The sequence below is a fragment of the Heliconius melpomene genome, chromosome 12, assembly GCF_056956725.1.
Source record: "Heliconius melpomene rosina isolate 202511_hmr_F chromosome 12, ASM5695672v1, whole genome shotgun sequence".
Classification (NCBI taxonomy): Eukaryota; Metazoa; Arthropoda; class Insecta; order Lepidoptera; family Nymphalidae; genus Heliconius; species Heliconius melpomene.
In genome coordinates, this window is record NC_140400.1 from 7,228,839 (window position 1) to 7,247,726 (window position 18,888).

Below are 18,888 nucleotides of genomic sequence, written 5' to 3' on the forward strand. Positions count from 1 at the left end.
TGTTGTGACGAGTTCACAGCCGATGATGCGCGTCGGTTGTCGCGAACATTTCTCCCGCCGTGCAGAATCAGGTCTCGATGTGATGCTGCATCTTTCCCGCGGTGAGCGACGACGTCTTCTTACTTTGGAAGCGGAACGAGTTTTTTGGTTGGCCTTTTCAGAAGACCACCCTTAGTGCGTACTTCAACTATTCGCACTTGTCCATCTGCACCTGGATATACTTTTTCTATGCGTCCTCTTGGCCACGTATTTCTTGGAAGTTGTGAGTCGGCTATAAGTACCGGGTCACCTATTTCATAAGTAGGGCCTCGACCATGAGGCTCCCGCCGGTGTTGAAGTTCAGGGAGATATTCGCGAACCCAGCGTCTCCAAAACATGTCCGCTAATATCTGTGAGCGTCTCCACTGCTTTTTGCTATCGATGTCGTCCTCACTAAATGTGCCAGGTACAGGTAGACGAGCTGAACCCCCAAGTAAAAAGTGATTGGGTGTTATAGATTCTTCGTCGTCATTGTTTACAGAAACATGTGTGAGGGGACGACTATTCACAGTATATTCTACTTCGCAGAGTAATGTAGCCAAAATTTCTTCTCGGGGGTATCTCTCACGAAGAATAGTGTATAGAGCTGTTTTCACGCAGCGAACAAGACGTTCCCATGCGCCTCCCATGAATGGTGCAGATGGTGTTATGAAACGCCATGCGATGCCTCGACGACTGGCTTCTTCTTTGAATGCTTCTCGAAGTTCTTTGTCTGCTCCATGCATGTTTGTACCATTATCTGAGTAAATTTCGGAAGGACATCCTCGACGTGCAGCGAATCTTCGCAATGCAAGTATGGCAGAGTCTGCGCTTAGGCTGGCGGCGATTTCCAGGTGAACTGCTCTAGTGGTAAGACACGTGAAGAGTGCGACGTAACGTTTCACGTGTTGTCTGCCGACGACTACTGTGAGAGGGCCAAAATAATCTAAGCCGGTGTATGTAAATGGTCTTCGATGATGAGCGAGACGGGATTTAGGATGATCACCCGTAGAAGGCTGTGGGGGTTGTGCCTTGCGAATACGACACTTGAGGCACTGATGAACTATCCTTTTCACGGTGGGACGAAGACGAATTACCCAAAAATGTTGACGTACTTCATTTACTATTATTTCGGTGCTGCTGTGGTGAAGACAACGGTGGGTCCAATCAATATATAACTGTGTGATGTAGTTATCTCCATCTAAGACTTGTGGTTTCTTTGTTTCGTCTTTTATTCCCTCGGCGGCGGCTATACGGCTGCGAAGAACGACAATGTCATCTCGGAGTTCTACGGGTAATGAATGAAGGCGACTTTGTTTGGCAATAGTCCTGTTGTATCTTAAGTCTGTGATATCTTCATTGAAAGATTCTTCTTGAGATGTTCGGATGAGAAGATTTTCTGCTTTTGTAATGTACTTCGAATCCAATATCAGAAAATTGTTGGAATCCATAGATTTCTTGCTATGTAGAGTAGTAGATTTCTTTTGCAATGTTTCTCTTCGTTTGTTCCACGTAGGATCTGATTCCATATTTCTACGTGTTCGCTTATAAAAGATCTTCTCTTTTTTATTTCTGCAAATATCTAAAAATTGCAAGACTCTAGCTGTGGCACGAAGTAGTCGCTCCCATTTTGAGAAGCGTTGTGGATCAGGAATTGCTTCACGTAATTTTGTCTTCAGCTGGAGTTCTTTAACGGTAAAAGTATGTTCTTCACCAGTATTATTTGACACGACCGGTTTTTCGATAGGCCAGGTACTCGGATTTTCTTTCAAGAAGGCAGGCCCGTGATACCATTCATGATCAGCTCCAAAATCAGATGGTACTTCTCTGGTGGCTATATCGGCGACATTGAGCTTAGAAGGTACCCAACGCCATTCTTCAACTTTGGTATATTCTTCAATGGCTGCTAGTCTATGTGCGACAAATGGCTTATAAGACCTGGCTCCATTTCTTATCCACGTCAGAACTGTCTTACTGTCTGTCCAAAAGATTTTGCATTCCGGCGCAATACGATGTTCTTTTATGACAGCTTCTGCTATGCGAACTCCCATGACGGCTGCTTGTAGTTCTAAACGAGGAATTGACATAACCTTGAGCGGGGCTACTTTCGCTTTAGCCATGATCATGTTGACTTGGACTTTTCCATCCGGAGCAACCACCCTCCAGTAGGCAGCTGCTGCGTAGGCTGTTTCACTGGCGTCGCTGAATATATGTAGTTGTACAGATGTGGCATCACTATAACCAGAGTAGCATCGAGGTAAGCTCACATTTTTCAATTTCTGAAGGTGTAGCATCCATTCTGCCCACTGCTTGGAAAGATCTTCATCCAGATGTTGATCCCAATCTATAATTCTTCGCCAAGATTCTTGAAGAATTTGTTTAGCACGAATAGTAACGGGTGAAGCGAAACCAAGTGGGTCATAGAGTGACATAACTATCTTCAGAGCTTCTCTCTTCGTAGGAGCTGTTTTCTTTAATAAACTGGGCGGTAATCTTGCTAGTTTTAAATTGAATCGTAATTCATCGGTTGACGGTCTCCACATTAAACCCAAAATCTTTTCTTCTTTGGTACCCAGGTTAATAGTTTCTGTCATATTTGATTGTTTTTCAAGTTCATTTATTATTTTCGGGATATTTGAAACCCACTTGCAGAGTTTGAAACAAGCTTCTCCGTGGATATGTTGGACCTTTTTGGAAGTTTCTATAGCTTCTTCTATACTTCGGAAACTGTCTAGGTAGTCATCCATATAGTGGTTGTGGATGATAGCTTCCACTGCTTCTGGATGCGTGTCGATGTACCTTTTTGCGTTCCAATCTTTAGCGAATATCGCGGTGCATGGTGAACTCGCAGCTCCAAATATAAGCGACGTCATGCGATATTCTTCAGGAGTTCCCTCCCGCCGGTGTCCTCTCCACAGGTAGCGAAGGGCATCCCTATCTTGAGGTCTTACTTTGACTTGCATAAACATTTCGGCTATGTCGGCTGATACAGCGAAAGCATGACGGCGAAATCTCATCATGACTCCAGGAAGCGATTGAAGAAGGTCTGGTCCAGTCAAGAGGAAATCGTTTAGTGACATACCTTTGGTTTTAGCAGCGGCGTCGTGAACAATGCGAAGCTTCTCTGGTTTAGCCGGGTTTTGCACGTCGAAGTGTGGCAGGTACCATGTTCTGCCTGGAGAGATACTTTTAGGTGCCACCTCAGCGTAGCCCTTCTGGACGAGTGATTCCATTTGTTCGGTGTATCTCCTTTTCAGTTCAGGATCACGATCAATTTTTCTCTCTATTGATATGAGCCTCTTCAGCGCCGACTCATAATTATTAACCATGATGCTGTTCTCTGCTTTCCATAAAAGTGCGGTTTCAACATGCCCATCTTGTAAACGGTGTGTGTGTTTCTTCAAAATGTTTTCAGCCTTTATTTCTGGATCAGAGTCTGGCCGACGCGGATTAATGATAAGAGATTCCAAGGCAAAGTAATCTCTCAGTTGTTCATCCATTCTATCTTCAATAGCAGTAACTTGATTGACGAAATGGATTTTCTGACCCAATGTCCTATTGTGCGCACCATGTAGCACCCACCCGAGCGACGTGAGTGAAGCGATTGGTTGGTTCTTCGGTCCTATACGGACATCTTCGGCGAGTAGTAAATTCCAATTGTCTTGACCAATTAGAATTTTAGGCGTGGCTGAGTCGTAGGTGAGCTGGTTCTTCAAATCTATTAGATGATCGCAGGCAGCTAAGTCTTCTTCACGAATTGTTTGCGGGGAAAGATTAAGATGCGGAACGGTACGAGCTGTAAAGCTAATCTTCTTTTTCTGTGAATTAGCAAGTGTCACGGTAACACGCCTTGATCCCGGCGTTTCAATAACTATATCCCCGATTGCTTCCATCTTTAAAGGATCCAGCCGTCCCTCAGCACCGACTTCCTTTGCCAAAGCTTCATCTATGAGAGATACAGTTGATCCGTCGTCTAATAGAGCGTATGCGGAGGTTTCTCCCGCCGGTCCATGAACTCTGACTGGTATGATTTTAAGATAAGCATGCGCCTTTGACGGTACCCATGCGTTGGCCACGGTTTCCTTTTCTTCTTGTTGATTTCGAATTTCTGATTTCTCCTTTTTATCATAGTGTAGTAATCGATGATGAGTACCGATGCATCCCTTAATATTGCACTTCTGTGGTTTACAGGAATGTCCTGATTGTCGGAACCGCAGGCATCTGAAGCACAGTCGGTGTTCTTTGGCGAGTTCCCATCTTTTATCTGAGTTGGCATCTTGAAATTTCTTGCAGCTAATACTGTGATGACCTTCTTTGTTACAAATTTTGCACGTACTTTTCACCATTCCATGAAATCTATTAGTTTTCCTTTCTTCGGTAGTATTGTGCGTTCTATGTATCACACGACGAGTAGGCTCTGAGTGCGGGATCTCTGTTGAATAAGGTGTGCGACATGCTGCTTGTTTGGTGAGAAACTCGCTGAAGTGCGTCAGGTCTGGTTTGAATATAGATGCTTGTTCCTCGTACCACCTGGTACATAACGACGATGGTAGCTTTTCACGAAGGGCCCTCGTTATATCTGGCGCAGTGATAAAGTTGTGTAAATCGAGGGCGCGAAACAGATTGACACTGCTTCTTACCTTACTGGCGAATGCATGTATCTCCTTTGGATTGTCAGCACAACGAGGTAGAGATCGAAGCTTGTCATATTCACTATATGCGATTGCATCTGGACGACCGAAATTCATTTCAAGCTCTTCTATGATGGCATCCGGTTTTGAATGAGCTATGAGTTGTGTGTCGACGACTTCCAATGCTTTTCCAGTTAGGCTTCTTCGAATTCTGGCTGTATTTTCAACTTCATTGAAGTATCCCTTAGTGTTTTCATATATGGCCCTGTATGATAGCCATTCATTTAACACTCCACTATATGTAGGAAGATCCATGATGACTTTGGACGCGACGGGAAAATTGTATGACGATGATGGAGGTAACATTGTAGGTTTAGGTACCTCTGTTTTCATACACAACGATGTAGGAGCGGTTTCGGCTTTTTCGCATCTTTTCTTCAAATTTTCTATTTCCTTTTTTAGCTCCTCTATTTCCTTTGTTGAATCTCTCTGTATTGCTTGTTGATTTTCGGAATTGTTGCCGATATTCGGATGTTGAGGCATTCTATAGCATGACGGCACTGGATGTGGTTGCCTCGGAACATCTGCACATGGTGTAAGTGATTTTTGTACGATTTGTGCATTATCTTCAATCCAGGAGCTAACGTAGTCGGTTTTCGATATATTATCTTCCTGGGATTCTGAACTATCTGATTCAGCATCTTCCAGAGCTATTTGCGCGAGTTCAAGCTTGATGCGAAGTATTTCTTCACGAGCATTTCTTGCTCTACGTCTGGATTTCGTAGACTTCTTCGAGTTTGCACGTTTCGAAGTTGTCGACTTTATTTGTGTGCCTTCAAATTGTTCCTCCTTGTTAATTGAAATAATTCTTGAGTCTTCCTTTTCGTCACTTGGTACTATTAAGTTCTTTTCTATTTCGGAATCCTCTTGTGTATTCGTAGGCGGGTGTGTCACCTCTGTGTGACTAGATGAAGGGTCGGCTTCATATCTCAATCCCTCGGATCGACCTCTTGATCTTGTGATAGGCATCTTAGTAAAAACCTACGATAATTGGTAAAACTCACCAAGACGAAACGATAATACTCGAAGGCGGATGCACGAAGATTCTCGGAGACGAACGACGACACTCGAAGGCGGAAGCACGAAGATTCTCGGAGACGAACGACGACACACGAAGGCGGATGTCGGAGGATGATGCACGAACACTCACGAAGACTTACGATAATACTCGAAGGCGGATGCACGAACACTCACGACGTGACTTACGGCGCGATAGATGTCAGCGCAGTAGCGAGCACGACAGTCAATGCGGACGCCAACGGAGGCGGCGGAGAGCGCAGCGGAGAGCGCTATGTGACGGAGAACACTGCGCGACGGAGAGCACTGCGCGATGTAGTACGATAATACTCGAAGGCGGATGCACGAAGGTTCTCGAACACTCACGATAACACTCGAAGGCGGATGTCAGAGGCTGATGCACGAACACTCACGAAGACTCACGATAACACTCGAAGGCGGATGTCAGAGGCTGATGCACGAACACTCACGAAGACTACAGGCGAGTAAGGCGACTTCAGCACAGTTGCGAGCGCGACAGTCAATACGGAATATACTGCGCGATGGAGCACGGCGCGACGGAGAGCACTACGCGATGGAGCACTTACGAAGACTCACGAAGGCGGATGCACAAAACACTCACGACGTGACGGGATATGTGACGTCAGCGCAGTTGCGAGCGCGACAGTCGATACGGATGCGAAACGCGACGGCGAATGCGTTTGCGAGCGCGACGGAAAACACTGCGCGATAGAGTACTGCGCGACGGAGCACTTGCGCGACGGAGCACTGCGATAACTTGCACGATGACGGATGATGCTTCAGCTTCGGTGAGGAGTCCCCAGATCCAGCTCGAAGGACCAGCACGTTGTACCGGACGGGCGGAACTCAAGTGAATGAGCCGCTGACGCCCTGCACACTATAGGTTCCAGATCATGGGAACACGGAGTATGCTGAGACCCCAAGACGTTCTTGTGAGTCGTTCTTGTGAGACGTTCTTGTGAGTCGTTCTTGTGAGACGTTCTTGTGAGACGTTCTTGTGAGACGTTCTTGTGAGACGTTCTTGGGAGTCCTTCTTGTGAGACGTTCTTGTGAGTCGTTCTTGTGAGACGTTCTTGTGAGTCCTTCTTGTGAGACGTTCTTGCGAGACGTTCTTGCTATACATTGAAACAAGATACTGAAACAGGATGTTGAAACAGGATATTGAAACAAGATGTTGATCACTGTATAACGGTCGGTGACTGTCGGCTCTATTCGTGTCTTGTTCCGATTCTATCTTCTTCCTGTTGTGCTCACCGTTGATTGCCGACTGTCTCTGTCTCGCCCGACGCGCACCTCCGTTGCGCGGAGCTAAACGGTAACGAGAGCCGCGAGCCACCGAGCCGTTTTATCTTTATTTACAACAATATTTTTACTATGATTATCACACATTTACATTTATATTTTAATAACTAAAAATCGGATGTTTTTACAATTTATACATATTAAAAGAACATAAAAATATCTATCTATCTATGTATAAAACATTATACTATTTAAGTATTATCTATTATTAAATTACGAAAAATGCTGTTACGATGACGAATTTTACATGAGTTTTTACAATGAAAATTCTCTCTAAAATTAATTACACACATTAGGAATATACAAATCTGTTATTTTGTTACAGAAAACTATGACAAACAATAATTAATAATAAAATTTACTATACGGAAGTTACTATTATATAAAAAGCGATTAATGCGGCAAATCATAGTACAACTATACAAATAAGATATAAAGTCGAAAATTATTATCTAAAACGGAACCCAAATCTATTTATATTTATTATTTAATGTAATTACTTATTTACAAAGGAAAAACACTATTAATTTAGAAAAGACACTAATAATAACATTCAAAATTACGAGAGTGGTATGACGTCACTTTTTGCCAAACTAAACAGTCTCTAACGTGTTGTGACGAGTTCACAGCCGATGATGCGCGTCGGTTGTCGCGAACACCGCTCTTACCTCGAGAATTTAGTGGAAAAAGGGAATCGGAGTATCTTAATATTATGTTTCCAGGTTCCCTTTTCCTACCTACTACTTACTATATTCCTGACACCTACCTGAAGCTAAAAACAATCAAGGTTATCACCCAGTGATGATAAACTGTCATCAAGAGCTCTTGCTCGACCTGTTTACCTGGCACTTTTCGCTACTATATGCTAAGTCTGCCTCCAGGGCAGTTCGATTGCTACCACTGCTTTAACCCTGCTTATGAACACCCTAACCTGTTGTATAACCACTCGAGAAGAGTAACCTACTATATACAGGATATAAAAGTGAAGTTAAAACTAGTTTCGAATAGTTCTCTCGGCTCAAACCAAATTAAAATGTATTTTTCAGTTGAATTCAAATTACAACAACTCTGTCGACGTCAAATACATTTCCTGAACTTTGCGAAGTTAAGTTTGAAGCGGAGCTTGCCCGCTTTTATGAGGTTGTTTACGAACAATTGTTGTACTAGTTGCTTACTCAAGTAGATTGATATATTTTAGTCAAATAGTTTAAAAACATTGTATAATTTTTTCATCCTTATTCCAAGCGCAGTAGTCAATACGAGCTATAGTGTAATTCTTATACGGTTAAAAAAATTATATTTAATGTCAAAGAAATTTGCAAATATATAGTTTTATAAAATAACTAGCCTTTACATGTGGCTTTGACCGCGTCTTCTAATTGAAATAACTGAGAGTTTTATATAATAAGTGCCCGAAGTACTCGCTGTAACTCTGACCGCTTTTAAACTAAGTTATAGTTCATATATTCATATTAATTTTCATAATAATTATCTATCAGAGATAAATTTACAATTGTATTCAACTTAAAACATAATATTGCACTATTACTACATAAATGGGTTAAATTATTAATTGAAATTGATTTACAGCAAGTCATTAAAATCAAAAACCTAGTATTAACATCGTTCGGCTAATTTTAACAGTATTAATATCAATATAATTGGAATATTAATTATTACAGGAAATGTACAAACTGAAATTATCCAGATAATAATATACTACTAATTTATTGAGTTGAAGCCGTTAACAGGATAAGCATGCGAATGTAGACGACGGCTGTAGGTTCGATTCCCAATCGTGGGCATGAATTGTTTATTAAGTAATTATTCTGGTAACACACCGTGGTGTTGAGTTCTGCCACTCAATACGCAAGAGTTGATCGGAAAGTGAGGAACACAGTGTCTTATAAAGGGTTAATACTACCATGCTTTCCGCGAGATACAGTACGAAGCTTGAAAAACGACTCGATATTATAATTACGAGGCCATAATTATGCAAAGAGACACTTCAACTACCTCACAATAAAATTAAAAATCCAAACATTGCTTATTCAATTAGACCATTACAAGCAGCTTTGAATCGTCTAAGTATATAGAACTGTCAGTCGTACAGGAAGCTAGCTTATATGATAATATCATCTATATATATAAAACGACTTGTCCTCACTGACTGAGGTAAGACGCACGCACAGACGTAACCGCTGATGGTAGAAACGTGAAATTTGGACAGATGTTTACTTTTGTAATCTGGACATCCACTAAGAAAGGATTTTGAGAAATTTTAACCCTAAAGGGGTGAAATAAGGGTTGAAAGTTTGTATGGGAAAAAATTTAAATCGGCACCGATTTTTATAAAATTTGAAATTCAGACTCTTAAAAGTATTTAATTGAACACATGTTTCATGGTTTTCTTGAATTCTTCCCCTATAGGTGCAAATAAGGGGTTGAAAGTTTGTAAAGAAAAATGTTTAAAACGCCACCGATTATTATAAAATTTTAAAGTTAGACTCTTAAAAATATTTCATCTAACACGTTTTTCGTGGTTTATTAGAATTCACTCCTAAATAAGCAAGCGAAGCTGCGCGCCTCCGCTAGTATATTATATTTATAAAAGGTCTTAACGGACCAAATCTCACTTTGCTCTGTAAACTTCTCCCAAGCGACGGTAAAGTTCGTGAACCGACGACAATGTAAGTGCTCTGTTGGACTAATATTAGTTTGTTTTGTGTGTATTAAGGAGCTTGCTGGTGAGGGGGACGTTTCTATTTATATGAAATGAAAGAAGGTTCCCACCTCAAAAGTGCTTATTATAAGTTTATTTGAATAAAAAATAATAATAATAATAATTATGTCATATGGACAAGATTTGGCTCTTTCATTTAAGTGGACCACATTGATTTAGGAATTATTATAAATTTCATCAAAATTTTTAAGGTATCTACATTTCATGCAATTAAATTCTTTAATAATTTAAAAAACAAAGTAAGTGTTAAGACTTTTATTATTATTTTAAGTGACACTGGAAATTAAGCCACAACAGGTTCAGGGGCCTTAGGCAAATGGTTGCCTTCAACCTTGGTACCATCGAGGCCAGCAGTGTATTTCGTCACGTAAGTCTTCCCGTCGTCGCCGATGTAAGAGACTTCCCCTTCAGTAATTAGAACATAGCCAGATCCGTCTGCTGAGGGTACGAGACGACCTCGCTCTGAGACTACTGTGCCTTCAGCTGTGACATACCGAAGAGCATATTGACCGAATTCGTCATGGACTTCCTCGTGTTCTAAGGCTGGAAGTGCTCGTCGAGCGGCAAGTTCTGGGTCGACACTTGGAGCAGCTGCGGCCATAGCCATTAAACCAACAAAAAGCACGAACTGTAATAAATTTTATTTTAGATTATCATATTTTCCCAAATGTAAATGCATGGTTTTAAAGAATTAAGTGAAAGATGAGGCTGGTTACGGTAGTTGTGGATTTCTTTTCAGCAGGATGATATGGCAGGCAGGATTCTATTTTCATTCGGGGGAAGGAATTATTTTTATTAATTTGCGTTGAGTTCCTACACTCATCTCGTTATATGTCGAACATCAAGCCAAAAATGGAGAACATAATGTCTTAGCACTAAGTTCCCTATGCCTGACCTTTTCTATGAGGGATACAGCGAGAAGCTAGAAAAAATGATAAATGCAATCTGCTGGATAAAAATAAAATTGACTCACCATTTTCATGATGGCTAGTAATATGTTGCTGTTATTCCAGTAGAAGATAGCTGTACTGTTGTACAAATGTGACTGTACTTACACTACGCCCAAAATATCTTATATAGTATATTGTTACACAATTAATGTCACTAATGAGCTCATTTAACTAATTGTTGTTACTGTAACATATTTAATAATTCAATTTCTTGAAGTTCATTAGAAAAATATATAATTTCATAACTTTGATGTTTTTCTATAGAGATTCAGATTTTAATAATAAAATTGATAGTGGTAGATCTCAGCGATATTGTAATCGTACTTAACTGTTTTTTTGCTTAACGATTTACACCATATATAATAGGGTAGGCAGAAGGAACCTTATATTAAGATACGTATCCCTTTCCGATTTTCCACTCAATTTTCGATATATTTTTGAGGTTGAGGGTAGGAACTCAATGCCGTTATTTATTTTGGTATCAGAGCTAGGGTCCGTCTGAAAGACGACCGAGTTCCACAAAATGCTGACAAGGAGAGAGATAGGGTGAACGACGCCGGTGGGAAGGGAATTTTTCTACATTTATTATTCTAACATTGTGTTAAGTCGTAGGTTAAGTTATAGTTAAGATATATTATTGTATCTATTAATATCGAAGACAATAGTCTATATAAATTAGATTAAAGGAGACTGGAACGATTTGATACATTCTTGGGCCCAGAATGTAAAGAGATTAAAATTGATATGACTTAGATAGATTCAGGTTCCCTCCCTGAAAATTCTGTCAGTTTTGGCAATCTGAGAGCTGAGTTATTAGAGATATAGTATAAGTTAGGTTATCGCACAATTAATACAGAGATCCATTTCCATATCCATCCAGCGGCATCGTAGCGGTCTTTAGATCCAAAAGATTTCGGTGTCTACTGGGGTTGTACAATGTTGAAAACAAACTTGAAAGCACTTAAAACGGACGAAACGAACGAAACGATAAAACCAAAAAATACAATAAATTATTTTTTAACAAAAAACAAACCGACTTCAAACAATTAACTCTAAAGTAAGATATAAATTTATTTAATATAAAGCAGTTAAAGAAAGATTTTATAATTTTGAAGTCGATGTAAGATTGTTGAAGCATTAGCTTGACACTGATCTCAAAATTACAAAATATTTCTTCTGTAAAACGGTTTGTTTTTATTGAAAAATAATTTATTTTACGATTTTAAGTGATGAGACCTTACAAGGATGCTTCTCTACGAGTACGTAGTGGTTGTACTATGTAAAACTTTAAACTTAATTTGGCATATCGACTAGAACATACATAAAAAATATTCGGGCGTATTGAGAACCTTTCCCTTATTTAAAGTCGGTTGAAAATGAGAAAACCCTCTTTTTTGAAGTTAGTTGACAAGAAATACACCGATTGAAAGAATGTTTTTCCTTGTAAAGATGCCGTAAGCCTGCAACTGTAAAAGTGCCGCCTACCCCGCTATAACTTTTAATAAATACCACATTCAAACGATTTGATTTCATATATTTTATAATACAATATTGTTGTTACTGTTGTAAAAATATGTACAGTGGAGATTTAGCTAAAAATGAAATATTAAACAATATGATTTGACAGGATCTTCTCCTTCAAATACTAACACAATATTATTAATTATGACAATACAAACAGTATATTATCACTCAACCTTAAAAAAAGCATTCTCACATAGATAGGTACAAATATTAAATTAATTGTTGTTCGCGTTATGAGAATAAATCTTTGAATTACTGCCCTTTACAACTATTTATACATACCTATTCGAGTGCGTGTACATTTACATGTAGGCGCGTGTGTACATATGCGTGTCAATTATTCTATACAAATGAAAATTCAAATTCACATTCAAAATATTCTTTATTCAAATAGGCAATTATTATAAGCACTTTTGAATCGTCGAATGAACATATGAACAAAAAGCTACCACGGTAGGTTCGGAAGGCAGTTCTTCTGAGAACAGCCGGCAAGAAACTCAACAGTTGCTCTTTTCAAAATTAATGGTACAATCTATTACATTTGCTGGCAGCTATCCTGCATTACATTCAATAGACATTAATTCCATACATGCTTATCTAAAGAATATTATAATATAGACCAAACGGAATAAATCGCTTGTTTGAACTTATTACAAAAAAAGCAAGGACTAAAAATGACTATAAAATGTAATAGTCGTTTAGTAAAGCGATAAAAGTTCAATTGATTTAATAAAATTAAAAAAATATATATAATTTGGGCCTTCGTAGAGCATAAGCATGTGACTGTATTCCAACGATTGTGAGTTTGATCCTCTCTCGGGGGTTGAATTATTATTTATTAATATTTTAATTTCTTCGTTTTGGCACCAAGGCAAAAGGGTGGAGTTGTGCTTCGCCACTCAGCACGCAATGTCTCGAAAATATGGCGAAAATGAGGAATGGAGTATCTTAACATTAGGTTCCCTCTGCCTATCCTGCTATTTGCGGGATATAGCGTTAAGCTGAAAAAAATATAATAAGAATATGTTATGTTTCGAAAAAAATCTAAGTGATTAGCATAACGAAAAGTTCCTTAACGACTTTCAACGAAATATATAAAACTAATTTTATTACATTATTACAAAATATGAAAAGACGTCATTACTAATGATTGGCCCTTATAATGATTAAACATTGTATATAAAACATCGAGTGTATAGATTTTTATTAGTTCCAACATAAACTAGCTTGCGCTAACCTATTCATTAAAGAGGTGTATTGTGCTCCAAAATCGACAACTTTTCTACCTAAGGTAAATCATTTTCATATAAATATTTGACGGAAAAATAATTAATTTACTTTGTATATACATATCGAATAAAAATATTTGTCTATAAATATAATTTATCTATGTATTTTATGTTTTTTACAGATGTTTCTTTTAACAGCACTTTGTTTGGTTGCTTCAACTTTGGCTTTACCATCACTGGAGCTCCCAACTCCTCCCGAAGCTCTTTCTCTCCCAGTTCTAGAAGTGGATTTAGATACGATCATTCCTAATGATGAACAGACAGAACAAAGTACTGAAACAACAGTAAATCAAGAAACAGACAACAGTGCCGATGAAAGAGAAGAAGAGGAAAAAAGAATGATTGAAGAATCAAGAAAACGAATGATTTTTCTATCGGCAGTTGCTAACCCACCAGTATTACCACCTCTAGATGAATCAGTCCTTGCAACTTTTGTTGAAGCTAAAAAATCAGAAGATTCTAAAGATGATGATTCAGAAAATGTGAAATCTTTCATCGTAAAATGGAGACTTCCTAAAATTAGATTCCCAGGACGTCTCATCATTGACGATGTATTTGGACCTCATCTTATTTTGAAAAAATAACCTAGTGTTGCCTTTTTTATATATAAATAGATATATATGTAACTGATAATTTATTTGTAATAAAGCTATTTCTAAAAAAATATACATTTTATTTATTGCTATAGTCTAAGTATTATATACAAAAAACGATTAGAAATTCTATTCGATTAATATTGAAATTAATTTTATATCACTTTAATAATTTACATAATTGTTATGAATTATAGGAATTTACAAAAAAAAAAAAATAATAACAGAGTGAAAACAGAGTGATTTGTCTTATAGTTGCTTACACGAAACCAACTTGTTTTTAAAAAGGGACATGTAAAAATTTTACAATTTAACAACAATTTAACATGTAAAAATGAATATAACTCTTTTACATGTACACCAATAGTATTTCTTATTATAATATTATTAAACCAAAAAACCAGACATAGAATTTAATTTTTGTAGAGCAGTAGTGGCGTACCCACTCGATGAAATTCAATTAAATGTAATATTTTTAAAATTAATATTTTTATTTCTCCTCTCTGGTGTCAAAGTGAAGCGCAGCATTGAGTTTCGCTAGTCAACACGCAATGCCTTCAAAAATAGATAAGTCAAGCAGAAATGGGGAGTGTCTTAACACACATTGATTTTACTTACAATCTAAGACCAATCATGGGAAGTTTGTGACTGTAGTGAAAATAAGATACTTATAATATTCTCATTTCTACGTTCTGGTAACGAGGCAAAATTGCAGCGTTGAGTTCCATCACTCCAGATGAAAGTGTTTCCAGAATTCAGCGGAAAGTGGGAAACGAAAGTATCTTAATGGGAACGGAGTGTCTTAACACTTGGTTCCCAGGTTTCCTCTGCCTACAATACTTTAATACAAAACCCAGTAATCGAATTTACTGTCTCTGTCTTTTACGGTTTCATTTAAATAGCACAAAAAAAGGCTTATGCTCTATTACAATTGTCAAATAGAAAAAGAATCAAATTTATTTCTCTTAAATACGATTTGGATTAATGTAAGGTGGATATTTAGAATTAATAATACTAAATATAACATATAAGTAAATTATGCTAACAATAGTAACTTAAAATAGTGCACGATAAAAAAGGATATTGTATGCGAAAATCTGAGCAAAAAAACGTATACAATATTTAATTCAAGCTAATAAATTCAGTTTTCAAAAACATAAGTCATATGTTAATGACTAAAATAGCTATTCTAATTAACTAATATTCTAGTAGTATTCGTATATTGATGTGGAATTTAACCCTAGAGCGATAGTCATATTTTTAGGTACGTTAAACATTTCATGCATAAATTTGCGGCATATTTTTTATTAGTCTATATATCGAGACTGGCTGACTTTTATATTTTCGATGTATGTAAGATATTCTTCTTATAATACAAAATTATAATTATTTAAGAAAACAAAACTTTTATAAAGAGAAAACTAATGTTCACAAGGTTTTTTTAATTTGTAGAAGAGGTTCAAGTTAATAAAATAAATAAATTTGAAATAATTCCCTGTTCTTTTCATTATTTGTATATGTATGATACATAATAACATATATTTTCTGCAATATAAAAAATATGTCCCGATATTTCGTGTGACGCAGTTACAGTAACTAAAGGTTAAACAATTTTGAACTTTATCGCCAATACCTACGACACCATTTCGGAGTGAGGCGTGTGCGGCGGTTTCTCTCTGATAGGTTTATGTATGCGTGCGTCGTCTTTAACGAATGGCGTTTTATTAAACAACGATAATTTTATTATTTAATAAAGTTTGAAAAAAGTAATAAAGTTTGAAAAAACTTTATTATTTTTTGGGTAAAAAAAAATATTGTATTAAGCTTTTGTACAGTAGTTAAAACTGTGGTTTTATTTGAAGTGGTACTGACAAAGACACTCTGTATAATACATAGACTATAGGAATAAATAAGATGTATATTTTTTAGAAATAGCTTTATTACAAATAAATTAATAGTAACAAGTATATGTATACCTATATATAAAAAAGACAACACTAGGTTATTTTTTTTTAATTAGATTAGATGAGGTTTTCCAAATATGTCTTCAACAATGAGGCGTCCAGGGAACCTAATTTTAGGAAGCCTCCATTTTACGATGAAGGGTTTCACATTTTCTGAATCATCATCTTTAGAATCTTCAGATTTTTTAGCTTCAACAAAAGTTGCAAGGACTGATTCATCTAGAGGTGGTAATACTGGCGGGTTAGCAACTGCCGATAGAAAAATCATTCGTTTTCTTGATTCTTCAATCATTCTTTTTTCCTCTTCTTCTCTTTCATCGGCACTGTTGTCTGTTTCTTGAGTTACTGTTGTTTCAGTACTTTGTTCTATCTGTTCATCATTAGGAATGTTCGTATCTAAATCCACTTCTAGAACTGGGAGAGTAAGAGCTTCCGGGGGAGCTGGGAGCTCCAGTGATGGTAAAGCCAAAGTTGAAGCAACCAAACAAAGTGCTGTGAAAAGAAACATCTGAAAAAAAAAACATAAAATAGATAGGTAAATTGTATTTATAGACAAATATTTTTATTCGATATGTATATACAAAGTAAATTAATATTTTTTCCGTCAAATATTTATATGAAAATGATTTACCTTAGGTAGAAAAGTTGTCGATTTTGGAGTACAATACACGTCTTTAATGAATAGGTTAGCGCAAGCTAGTTTATGTTGGAACTAATAAAAATCTATACACTCGATGTTTTATATACAATGTTTAATCATTATAGGGGGCAAACATTAGTAATGACGTCTTCTCATATTTTGTAATAATGTAATAAAATTAGTTTTATATATTTCGTTGAAAGTCGTTTAGAAATTTTTCGATATGCTAATCACTTAGGTTTTTTCGAAATAAAACATATTCTTATTATTATTTTTTTCAGCTTAACGCTATATCCCGTAAATAGCGGGGTAGACAGAGGGAACCTAGTGTTTACACACTCTTTTTCTCATTTTTTTCCGAATTTTTGGAAACATGCATGCTGAGTGGCGAGACACAATTCCACCCTTTTGCTTTGGTACCAATGCGAAGAAATGATAATTTTAATAAATAATAATTCAACCCCCGAGGTTGTGGGTTCGATCCCTACTCCAAGAGATGAAATATTTATTTAAATTTATACTTCCATTTTCTTCGCTCTGGTGTCGACGCAAATCGCGGCGTTTTGTTCTGCCACTCAACACACAATGCCTCCAGAATTCGGCAGAAACTGGACGGAGTATCTTAACACCAGGGTCCCTTTGCCAGGTAGGCAGTGTATCTGGCACAGAGCACGAGAGGCACAGGGAACCTAGTGTTAAACTCCGTTCCCCATTTTTCACCGCATCCTGGAGCCTGCGTATTGAGTGGCGGAACGTAATTTGTAATAACATCTTAATTATTATAAAAAACCGCTTAAGTGCGAGTCGGACTCGCGCACTGCTTCCGTACCAATTTCAGGATTATAGGTCAACTGGGAAAATGATGTAGGATACCAAGATACATGATCCAATGGGATAGATGCCCCACTTTCTAAAAATCCTATTTACAAATATTAAAATTGAGAATACGTTTTTTTAAATACGTTCTACGTGCGCTTCCTATTCTGTTAAAACGTAACTTGTTATGAAGAGTGATTTTTTTCGCTTTTTTGAGTTTATGCTACAATGCTAATGCGTAAGGAATTTTCAAATTAAGTTTAGTCTAGATTAATGAATGCAGAACTAACTCCAGAAGGCATATGTCGTATTTATGGACGATATATTATAGTCATGCGTAAGTATGACGCATATTTTTTATTTGATCATAGATCGGTAGGAATATAACATATATAAATAATCTATATATATATAAAAGGACTTGTCCTCACTGACTGAGGTAAGACGCACGCACAGCCGTAACCGCTGTGCGTAGAAACGTGGAATTTGGACAGATGTTTACTTTTGTAATCTGGACATGAAATAGGGGTTGAAAGTTTGTATGGAAAAAAAATTAAATCGGCACTGATTCTTATAAAATTTGAAATTCAGACTCTTAAAAGTATTTAATTGAACACGTGTTTCATGATTTTCTAGAATTCTTCCCCTAAGGGTGCAAATAAGGGGTTGAAAGTTTGTATAGAATTTTATTTAATCGGCACCAATTTTTATAAAATTTGAAATTTAGACTCTTAAAAGTATTTAATTGAACATGTGTTTCATGGTTTTCTAGAATTCACCCCCTATGAGTGTCAATAAGGGGTTGAAAGTTTGTATGGAAAAATCTATAAATCGCCACCGATTTTTATAAAATTTTAAATTTAGACTCTTAAAAATATTTCATTGAACACATGTTTCATGGTTTATTAGAATTCACCCCTAAATACGCAAGCGAAGCTGCGCGCGTCCGCTAGTAATATAATATAGCACATATGATGTACAAATAATAAAAAGTAAAGACAATTAATTTAAATTTATTTATTTTTTATAAGAAAAAACTTCTACAAATTAAGAAATACTTGTGAACACTAGTTTTTTCTTCATAAAAGTATTTTTTCTGAAATTACAAGAAGGCCGGCAATGCACCTCTGATGATACGCGGAGATGTGGGCGGCGGTGATTACTTACTATCGGTGACCCATACGCTCGTTTGCATTGGGCTTTTTCTATAAAAAAAAGTTAATTACATACATAGAAACATAAAAGTCAGCCAGAAACTGTTTTATCAAATATCAATTTTAGGCTCTCCGCAAATTACTTTTTTGCCACTTGTATTTGACA

The 18,888-nt window shown here is 37.1% G+C and overlaps 4 protein-coding genes across 4 annotated transcripts; 1 reads left to right on the forward strand and 3 right to left on the reverse strand.

Moving 5' to 3' along the window:
* Positions 1-119: 119 nt before the first annotated feature.
* LOC146533680 (uncharacterized) lies at positions 120-5,678 on the reverse strand. Its single transcript, XM_085193758.1, has one exon. It carries the CDS (start codon positions 5,676-5,678, stop codon positions 120-122), a length of 5,559 nt encoding a protein of 1,852 aa, XP_085049884.1.
* Positions 5,679-9,955: 4,277 nt separating this feature from the next.
* On the reverse strand, positions 9,956-10,827 carry LOC146533681 (flexible cuticle protein 12-like). The gene is made up of 2 exons (XM_085194924.1): positions 10,766-10,827; positions 9,956-10,420 (listed from the first exon to the last, which is right to left on the reverse strand). Exons 1-2 carry the CDS (start codon positions 10,772-10,774, stop codon positions 10,076-10,078), a joined length of 354 nt encoding a protein of 117 aa, XP_085051050.1. The 5' UTR covers positions 10,775-10,827; the 3' UTR covers positions 9,956-10,075.
* A 2,618-nt stretch (positions 10,828-13,445) lies between these two features.
* On the forward strand, positions 13,446-14,199 carry LOC146533682 (uncharacterized). Its single transcript, XM_085193804.1, has 2 exons — positions 13,446-13,557; positions 13,678-14,199. Exon 2 carries the CDS (start codon positions 13,678-13,680, stop codon positions 14,137-14,139), a length of 462 nt encoding a protein of 153 aa, XP_085049930.1. The 5' UTR covers positions 13,446-13,557; the 3' UTR covers positions 14,140-14,199.
* A 1,866-nt stretch (positions 14,200-16,065) lies between these two features.
* On the reverse strand, positions 16,066-16,855 carry LOC146533683 (uncharacterized). Its single transcript, XM_085193793.1, has 2 exons — positions 16,744-16,855; positions 16,066-16,620 (listed from the first exon to the last, which is right to left on the reverse strand). Exon 2 carries the CDS (start codon positions 16,618-16,620, stop codon positions 16,165-16,167), a length of 456 nt encoding a protein of 151 aa, XP_085049919.1. The 5' UTR covers positions 16,744-16,855; the 3' UTR covers positions 16,066-16,164.
* Positions 16,856-18,888: the final 2,033 nt, after the last annotated feature.

Bases quoted from the DNA above. Each gene is read 5' to 3' on its own strand.
- LOC146533680 (XM_085193758.1), bottom strand. From the start codon at position 5,678: ATGCCTATCACAAGATCAAGAGGTCGATCCGAGGGATTGAGATATGAA.
- LOC146533682 (XM_085193804.1), top strand. From the start codon at position 13,678: ATGTTTCTTTTAACAGCACTTTGTTTGGTTGCTTCAACTTTGGCTTTA.
- LOC146533683 (XM_085193793.1), bottom strand. From the start codon at position 16,620: ATGTTTCTTTTCACAGCACTTTGTTTGGTTGCTTCAACTTTGGCTTTA.